The 10,047-nt window shown below is 47.9% G+C and overlaps 1 protein-coding gene across 1 annotated transcript; it reads left to right on the top strand.

The window, feature by feature from the left end:
* Window positions 1–4: 4 nt before the first annotated feature.
* On the top strand, window positions 5–2,092 carry HTR5A (5-hydroxytryptamine (serotonin) receptor 5A, G protein-coupled; the record flags this gene model as incomplete). Its single annotated transcript, XM_008944529.1, has 3 exons — window positions 5–194; window positions 367–812; window positions 1,760–2,092. Coding segments are annotated over 3 exons (969 nt in total), but the record flags the coding sequence as incomplete, so codon positions are not given.
* Window positions 2,093–10,047: the final 7,955 nt, after the last annotated feature.

Genomic DNA, 10,047 nt, shown 5'->3' with positions numbered 1-10,047 from the left:
TCTCTCCGTCTTCAGCGTGCTGGTCCTCACCCTGCTGGCCATGCTGGTGGTGGCCACGTTCCTCTGGAACGGGCTGGTCCTGGCCACCATCTTCCGGGTGCGCACTTTCCACCGGGTGCCCCACAACCTGGTGGCCTCCATGGCCATCTCGGACGTGATGGTGGCGGCCCTCGTCATGCCCCTCAGCTTGGTGCGGGCCGGTTGCTCTGCCAGGTGTGGATCTCCTTCGACGTGCTCTGCTGCACCGCCAGCATCTGGAACGTCACGGCCATCGCCCTCGACCGCTACTGGTCCATCACCCGCCACCTGGAGTACACGCTCCGCACCCGGCGCCGCATCTCCAACATCATGATCGCCCTCACATGGGCCCTCTCTGCCTTCATCTCCTTGGCCCCGCTCGGTTGCTCTGCCAGGTGTGGATCTCCTTCGACGTGCTCTGCTGCACCGCCAGCATCTGGAACGTCACGGCCATCGCCCTCGACCGCTACTGGTCCATCACCCGCCACCTGGAGTACACGCTCCGCACCCGGCGCCGCATCTCCAACATCATGATCGCCCTCACATGGGCCCTCTCTGCCTTCATCTCCTTGGCCCCGCTGCTCTTTGGCTGGGGAGAGACGTACTCAGAGGACAGTGAGGAGTGTCAAGTCAGCCAGGAGCCTTCCTACACCATCTTCTCCACCTTTGGCGCCTTCTACCTGCCCCTCTGCGTGGTGCTCTTTGTGTACTGGAAGATCTACAAGGCCGCCAAGTTTCGAATGGGATCTCAGAAGAGCAACTCTATCACCCCCATTGCACCAGAAGGCCTTGAGGTAGGTCAGCTTGGTTGTGTTTCAGCCTAGTCAACTGCTGGTAGCAGCCGAGCCCTTGCAGCATGGGGGTAACTTAAAACTAAAGCATGCAGGCAAACAGCATTCCACCAAAGCCCTATGAGTCTTGGAGTCTTTCAAGGGAAAGTTCCCTGCAAAGCTTGCAAGCCCAGTTTTTTGACTCCTTCCGAGTCCCTCAGCAAGGTGTAGCTTAAACAACTTTGGGTCAGCTTGTGAGCCTGAGCTCCACGTGGGCGTGTGGTGACTCACAGAGGTCCCCCTGTGGAATGCTGAATCAGTGCTCGCGAGCGTGAGTAAGTGGTCACCGTTCCTCCCCTGGGAAGACGTGTGGGGGTGTGAATGGGTAGGATCCCATCTCCACTGGGGACGGTAACCTGGCAAGCAGCTGTGGTTTTGGAGAGACTGTGAACTGACCCACACCGAAGACAGGTACAGAACATCTTTGTAAATCCTTCCTAACTGTGGCTACATCGTGTCAGCTCATCCCAGGCATGGTGACTGTGCACTGTAAAGACTTCTTGGGGGGAGAAAGGAAATGTATGCTCATTTTCTTGCCTCTCCTACTAAGAAGGACTCTTAAACTCAATGGGTTCAGAGAAAGCAAGGAGGCTTCTGTGCACAGCATGTGGGTGTGTGCCTTTTCTACTGATTTGATTGTAAAGGGGGAAATAATCTCCGTGTGATGCTGTGTGAGCAATTCCACATGCCCGTATAGCGCTACTCTCTTAATTTCTAGCCTCACTTAAAAATCATCTCCGTTACCCAGAAGGGCGTCATACAACCGCTGTCCCCTCCATTAGAGCGTGACGTAGGTGGCCCGCGTTTCCCCGTGGACTGTGGCTACCACTTGCATAGTTTGGTTGTGTACCTGCTGTGTGGAATCAGCTGACTGAGGCACATACGATGCAACTTGTGTTTGTGTTTGGCAGGTAAAAGAAGCTGCCCAGCAGCCACAGATGGTCTTCACTGTCCGTCATGCCACTGTTACGTTCCAGACGGATGGAGACACGTGGAGAGAGCAGAAGGAAAAGAAAGCTGCCCTCATGGTGGGCATCCTTATTGGGGTCTTCGTGCTCTGCTGGATCCCCTTCTTCATCACGGAGCTCATCAACCCCCTCTGCTCATGTGACATCCCACCCATTTGGAAGAGTATTTTTCTGTGGCTAGGCTATTCAAATTCCTTTTTTAATCCACTAATCTACACTGCTTTCAACAAAAACTACAACAATGCCTTCAGGAACCTAATCTTTAGACAACACTGAGCAGACAAAGCTTTCCCTATTGCCCCAGGACACTGATTTCACCTCTCTGTGAATCCTACGAAACTCCTGAGGCAGTTCAAAGCCACAGATACCGAAGTGATGCTAAAGACGCATCCCCATGGGTCGTATGTCCCAGCAGCTGTCCTGGTTCCTACACTGACCCTCCATCCCAGCCTCTGAATCAGTTGCTATTTTTCCTGCAAACAGCGTGTGAGGGATTCTCTGGCCAGCAGCACAGCACCACTCCTCCAGTGCCCCACCGCTTTCCTCCTGCCTTCCAAGTGTTCTTCTGTTCTGTTTGGTGGCAGTGATGGTGCAGAGGAGGCTTCTGGCAGAGCCACATTTAAAACTCTGTTTCAGCCACTACTGGTCTCTCATGGCATTAATCAACTTTGTCCCACGTGGAAAGCTGGGACCCTTTAATGTCAGGAGGTTTTGTGATTATATATGACACTAGATATTTTATGGCTCGGTTGAAAGGCTGTTTGTCTTGTCTTTTACCAGTAGGGACTGTTAAGTGTTTGTATTTGGGGAATAAAACCCTCACTGAGGGTTAAGAGCAGACTGCAAGTACGAAGCCTTTTCTCACATGCTTTAGCAACACCAAATTGTGCTATTTGCTGTTGGATTCCACGTAGCAAGTTTTTCAAAACATTTATTGTGAAAGCTTAATGCATGATGTACCCTGGAGTGAGAGAGGCTGCATGGGAAATCCACCTCTCATTCTCTGGCTGCTATGTGTGAGCATCTGCCTCAGACCTTTCCTTTCAGAAATACCAGCTGTAAATGTTAATCTTGTGTCTGTGTTTCCCTTTCTGAACCATAAACATATTCTGAGTGGCTGTGGGGCAGCTTTCCTGTAGTTGCAGGGGATGCAAGGAGTGTATTTCAAACTGCCTGTCAATGAGGAGCTGTGTTTTATCGTTATTTTCTGAGTGAGACTCAGGTCTTCTTGAAACCAAAGCAAAGACCTCACCTTGTTTCTGTGAGCACTGGAGTACAGGCAAAGGGCAGTTAACGACCAGTGAGGTTTCATTCTGGAAGCATAACCAAACCATACAGGTGCTCTGCTGCGAGGACCAGTTGTAAATATTTCTTCTTTTGCCCACCCCTCCTTTGCTTCCACCCCCCTAATGCTCCATTCCTGCCTGGTCGTTATTGCTCTGCTGCCTCCTTGCCTTTCCACATTGCCAACATAATTATAGCACTTGGCATTTAAATTAAAATTATACAGACTTTATGATGCACAACTGGAAGACTGACAGGCCTTCAGATTAAAAAAAAAACCACATTAGTTGTAACTATCGGCGCTTACGGGGCAGCCACTGAAATCAGACCAGAATTGAAATGGTGGAGGAAAAGGCAAGATGGGAATCAGAATGACATGATTTCATGTCAGATATCTCAAGAAGAGGAGAAAAAAGGGAAAAAATGTCAATAAATAATGGGAAAGCTCCCTGGTGGGTGGGTAGGATTAGCTCCTATCCTTAGCAGATTGTGAAACATCAGGTGTTAAAATTGTCACTGGTCCTTTAAGCCAGTCAAAAATCCTGGCAGAGTTGGTTAACAAGTCCTTTTTCTTTTCATATCTTGGGACAGGTGAAAATGGAAGCAGAGCTCAAGGTGCTATGGAGTATTGCAGCTCTTTCAGGACCGGTTAGACAAACATCCATCAGGGCTGACATAGATGTAGCTGATCCTGCCTTGCGGCAAGGAAAGAGATAGGATGGCTCTTGAGACCTTTTTCAACACTATTTTATAAAAGTCTGTTAGAAATATTGGGTAAAATCCTGCAGTCATTGAAAGCAATGGACAAGGTCCTGGTGACTTCAAGCAAATCGGAATTTTATCCAACGTGTCTGATCTTGTAAAAGCATGGTTTTAATGTTAATTAATTCAAGGAGGAGATGGGAGCAATCTTCTGACTCCCCTGACATACTCTCTGATCTGTGCTAACCGTGGACCAATATCTGTACAGCTAGTAAAGGACATTTTCTTTCCTTGTTATGTATTTTAAAGTATTATTAGTGACATCTCTGGCATATTGAAAATCGTAATAAACTCCTGAGATGCTTTTTTTACTGAGGATGCAACTAAAGGTTGCATTGCTTTCTCTGAACAGTCCAACATCAATGTAGAGCTATTCTTTTTGGGAACTTAACTACTTTTGTTGTGTCAAAGTTTGTTTAGCCAAAAATGGTTTGGAAAAAAATGCTTCCTTGCCCAAGCCAGATTTTCAGCTAAGCTTGGTAGTGCCTGAAAGTAGAAAACTACTTGTTAGGCTACCATGGCAGCACTTTAAACACTAAAACATGGATTAACTGAGAAGTTGGACTTTAGTTCACCATTTTATCACATAACGCCATGTGTACACAACCCCATTTCAGTCCTGTCTTGTGTTCATCTCCGTTCTCATTTGCTCTTTGATGACTACTGCAGAATCTCCATCTGTGCTATGTGAGACGGGTCATGGAATCAACTGCAAACTCAAATTAGGATCCTGTGTAAGCAGACAAAAATTAAACTGAAATCGATGGGAAAGATCCCCACTTTTGCTGCAGCTCAGTGCTGGGATGAAACTCCCTTTCCTTATATCCTGTGTTTATCCGTGCTATGCCTTTAGTGGTGACAAGGATACAGGAGAGAATCTTAAAATGGCATCAAATTCTAGTTCGTCTGTGGTCATGGATAGTTTACCATCCTGGTGTAAATTAGATCCCCATTTATTTGACAACACACTGCCCATACAATCCATATTCATATTCTGCAAATAAGAGTTGCCACTTGGTCATAAGTCTGGATCCTTTGAATCCTGATATAATTAGCAGCTAAATTATGAGCTGGTTCCTACTGCTCTTACTTGAGACTTAAGAACATTGACTTTTTTTTCTAAATACCATTCCTGCAATCTAATATAATCATGCAGGAAAAATATCAGTATTCTGGAGACTGTGTTGAAGAGTCATATTGAAACATGCTGTGATGGTCTGAGCACAGCGAAGGGGCACAAAAAACCTTGACTTCTGATCCTGGCTCCAAGGCTTTTTACAAACCTCTCAGTATTCAAACACAGATGCCAAGTGGGCTCCCAGAGACCCAAATCATGTTTGAAGACACACACAACCCCAGCTTCAAAGGATGTATCTTGTATCTTCTTGTTCCCATTTATAAAACAGAATCAGTGGTGTGAAGAGATCTGCTTCACCGAGGCTTTGTGAGGATTGATTAGTAAATGTTGATCATGTACCAGGAAGGTGGAACACTCTGGCTTGAATGCCAAACAGCATTATAAATTTGGCTTCTATTTAATTCCCTGGAAGAATGTTATTACCCATTATTATTGAGTTTCCTGTGCAATTTAATGGCTATATAGGACTTCCAGAAAAGAGTTAACTAACCTTCTTCCACTTACAACTAATTTATTTTCCTCCTGATGTTCTGACAGTTCAATGAGCATCTGTATGGGAGCTTGATAGCTAGAGCAGCTACGGCGTGTGCTGAATGCTGTCTGCCAAATGTCTCCTCACAGTGCTGGATGCATATTGTCAAGGTTCAAGGAGCAGCAGCTCTCCAGGCAGTCTGCTACCGTGGTTCCTTCATTTTTTAGGGAGAGGAAAAGGTCACAAAAGAATGCCCTTGGATTACATGACAGGTTGGCTGACCACCTTCTTCCTCCACCCCCATCCCATTGACCTTTCTTCTTGATGCAGGCAGGTGGCTCCAGGACACATACTGATCCTGCACAGCCAGAGCTGGGCCACGCATGACTTCATCCCTTGTTAATTTTCCTGGACTTTTCCTAAAAATTACCACCTGGAGACGTTGCCTTTAAGCTGGCAGTGGCAGCTGAAAGTGGGAGTTTCCTGGAAGTAAAGTTGCAGGCAATTAAAGACATTTCACCTGACAAAGGTAATTAATGACTATTAGCTCCAGTGATTACTGCCATGAGGTAGGACTGACAAAAATGTCTAAGTGATTTTTGCAATGTAGTGATTTGAGCTGCTTTGTTTGTGAGGGGCTCATTCCCATTTTAACTCTTGGATCCCTTATTCTACGTGCATTGGTGCAGCAGCAAACTGGGACACCGGCAGAGTCATGGTGAACATGATGTAGGCACCGTTAACGGTCCATGTAGGAACAGTGGGGTAAAACATCCATGGCAAAATCTACATCCCCACTGCGATGCACCCTGGCTGAACATCATGAAACTGCCAGCATATTCATTGAGTCTTATTAAGATGTGGCCAAAGAGCTCTTTAAATCCCCATTATTTTCAGTAACACTGAAGTGCTGAGGAAGTTGCAGAAGACTGAGAGATGAATTTGTGCCAGTATTTTAAAAGGGCAGGTTAGGAGAGCCAAGTATTTATAAGGCTAATACTGTTACTGATTTACAGCTTGAAATTGATTCTTGGCAAAAATGTGGAACAGCTGATAAAGGACTCAATGAATAAAAAAATCACAGGAAGTAAATATAATTAAAATAAATCACATTGATGTCTTTCTTTGATTGCCGCGCATGGTTCATTGATGATGGTGTTATAAAGTATTCACTCCTCAGTAATGAATCCAACTTGACAACGTTCAACACTTCCATGAAAAAGTGAAGAAGAAACCAATCTGAGGTTCAAACTGTCCAATAGTTGCTAATGACTCATGGACTGAAAAAGGTGTAAATACAGAAAATGAAGTCCGTTGGACAAGGGAATGAGGATGCAAACCAACTGAGGGCATTTTAGCCCAGTGTGGGTGCACCCAGGAGCAGTGGCCCAGGACCCTTATTGCAAGTGGGGGAGCACAGCCACATATAGGGTGTACCAGGAGCTGAGCATAGGGGGCTGTTCAGCATTTTGGGGACAAGCAGATTTATTTTTTGCCTATGCACAGGCCATGTCCAGCTACAGATTTTATTCTAGTCGCTGGAGGGGGGGCTACAATTTCAGTTCATTGCCTTTTTGCTGTACCCCCTTTCAAGCCACTGCCAGGCAGTCAGCCTCAGCATTGCAGTCCTCTCGGCCGTGTAATTTCCCATGCTGGCCAAGTCAAATACTTTCCCTAATCATCTGAAAAAGCAAGACAGATGGGCCCTTTCTCTGGATCCCCCACTGCATTGCTGTTGTTCCTTTAACAGCTTCAGGGGTGGGAACAGCAGCTTCTGGAACACTGAACCCTGGCTGCCTGCTCAGTGGATGGGACCAAGCAGGGTTGAGTGCATCTGCAGGGGCTGGTCTCATCCACCCACCACTGCTCTCTGACAGCGACTAGGATGAGGAAAGAGAATATAGGAACAGGAGCTATATCCTCACCTCAGATTTCTGCTGGAGCCATTCCTGACAAAACAGTTCCTAGTCCTACTTCTAGCCAACCTCTCTGCCTCTGGTGAGACCAAACCTGGCCAGGCTGCCCCTGCCATGGGTCCAGTCATCTCTGCAGGAACACAAAAGGGAGGGGAAACCATTTCCCAAAACACTGCAGCCCAAACTGCAGGAAAAGATTCCTCCAGCCCTGACTGCTTTCTGAGAGAGGACACAGTTTCTGCATGGCTGCCTGGTTCAATTCTACTTCCCACTGCTAATTGCAGTGGGTGTCTATCTCTACATCATTCAAAACTGCCTGCTGCTCACCAGGTCCCTGGTTTTGTTCAAGCACTGGCCTGAAACATTGCATTTTTCATCAGTTCAGGGCTGCAACTTGAGGCTGGTGCTTCTTCCTTTCCATCACCAAATCCTGGTTATGAACAGGTCCCACTAGCATTGGCTGCTGGTACAGAGGAGGGCAACCTTTCAAATTCAGTGTCTACTTCTCAGGTAACTCACTCATCTCTGGATTCAAGGTGCCAAACCAACAGTTGAGGTGTCACAAAGTCCTAAGATCTGCTTCCTCTTGCCTGAGCTAACATGATTCAGTGTTCAAATCACTTGGCTCTTCACAAGACACCTGGTTGTGCAGTCCCAAAGCTTAAACCATGCCTGGTCTGGCTCATTTTGCTGACGTCCATCACATGTCCCACTTTTCTGCTGTTTTCTTGTGATGCTGCATTGGAGCTCTGGACACCAGGAGGTTGTTCACATGTTAGAGTGCTGCCTCCACAACATCTCCCTGGCCTAGCACAGCTGGACTAAACAGGGCTGTTTTCAACCCAAAAGAGCCTGTGGTACACAGCGCATGGTGAAAATTAATGCGATCACCTTGCAACCCCCTTCTAGATCTGCTAACAGCCTGATATCCTGCCCCTGTCAGGCAGACTTTATGGGGGAAAAGCAGACCTCATGGTCATGTAGCTTCACAGTTTAAATGGAGACCTGCCTTCAAGGAGGGGGGGAGAAATAATTTTGATGCAATGCCAAACTGGGCTCTTTCAGCGGGCACCAGAGCATATGGAGCCTCTCACACAATTGCCTGGGAGTTGCAGGCCTGTGATGTTTTTTTCTCTCCTCAGCTGCTCTTGTAGTGCCAAAGCTTCCAGGTGCATTAAGGCAGGATGCTCCTGCCACGTGTCTTGGACCTTCCACCCGCACATCACGGCGTCAGGGTGAATATTAAACAGACAGGAGGAGTACAGCAGATGCAGAGTGCAAGTTCAATTGCTGGCACAAGGGGTTACTCAATAGCTGGAATCTGAACAGAAGAAGAAACTGCAAGCCCACGGTATGAAGTAATTAAGCTTTTTTGAAGCTCTTTAAAAGGAGGCAGGTAGATGCTGGTGTGAGATGAAGCAGCAGTCGGGCACACTCCTCTGCTTCGCGCAGCTCTGCAGCACAGACCTCGGCCTGAGCAGGGGCTTCAGAGCACGTTATGCTGACGAAAGCCCTGGGGCTGCTTCATAAGCTGTTAGTAGTTGCCAACCAAAATGAGTGTCAGGGCTGTCTCTTTTTAAAATGAGCATTTAAGGCACCTGGAGAAGACTGTAAGTAGCATAAACCCTTTGAATTCCTTCCGAAACCCCAGAAGTGGGCAGTGTTTGCATGCAGAGAACGAACGGCAAATAACTTTTAAATGAAACCTATTTGACAGTAAATCTGCTGCTCCTCAGATCAGCTTCTCCATTTCTATTCATGTCTACAAGACAGCACATACCTGCCTGCCGTGTGCATACGGCAGCTTCCCTGGGTAATTCCCGAATCCTTGGCACACGTCTGTCCTGCACAGGGCTATGCTCTGGTTTCACCAGCTCTGGGTAAAGGCAACACCTCTGGTCATGCAGACCCCTGTCCCCTGGCAGCCTGACCTTTAGGGTAGGCTGGATGTGGAGCAGCTGGGCTGGTTTTCACCCTCCTGTTCCTCATCCCTCCATCTGTCAGACCCAGCTGAGCAGCAGCACCCATTTCACACTGCTTCTCCTGGCTCCCTTCTTGCTCTCAGAGGTGATCAGAAGAGATCTCCAATGGCTTCATGGACCCTATTGCCCTATGTTCTGCCATGATGGTGCTCACAGTGAAGGGCTTGTAGGAAAAATAATCACTCCATAAACCAAATGAGCCATGCCCCAGATCAAATGGAGTAATACAAAGCTGCTGGGTTGCACAAGTATCCCTCTGAAACATCCGTTTGCAATGGGCTCTAGAAATGTCAAACCCAAAAGTAGGATGATCCTCACAGAGGGGGACTTTTTTCAGGAAAGGAGGAAGTTGTCTCAGCCCCAGGCTCTCTAGCACTGTTAATGGGAGAGGCACGTGTTTCTTTTAGGGGACCCTTTCTTACAGAGAGGCTTGCATGCACGCTGTGCAAAGCCCAGGAGCCCAGCCCACCGCGGCCGCCCCGCACCAGCACCACCAGGAAGGTGAAGAGCGTTGTGCCTACACCCCAGCCCACACAGGGGCTGCAGCAGGCAGGGCAGCTCTGGGGGCACGGCAGAAGGGCAAGGAGCGAGGGCTGGCTCCCGGTGGCCTGGCTCTGCCCCGCAGGAGCGGGTGGGCAGCGGGGCAGCAGGAGCTGCGGGTGCCACAGCACGCTCTG

This window comes from Merops nubicus, unplaced genomic scaffold (genome assembly GCF_000691845.1).
Source record: "Merops nubicus isolate BGI_N331 unplaced genomic scaffold, ASM69184v1 scaffold38227, whole genome shotgun sequence".
NCBI lineage: Eukaryota > Metazoa > Chordata > Aves > Coraciiformes > Meropidae > Merops > Merops nubicus.
This window is presented reverse-complemented; position numbering and strand designations above follow the sequence as displayed.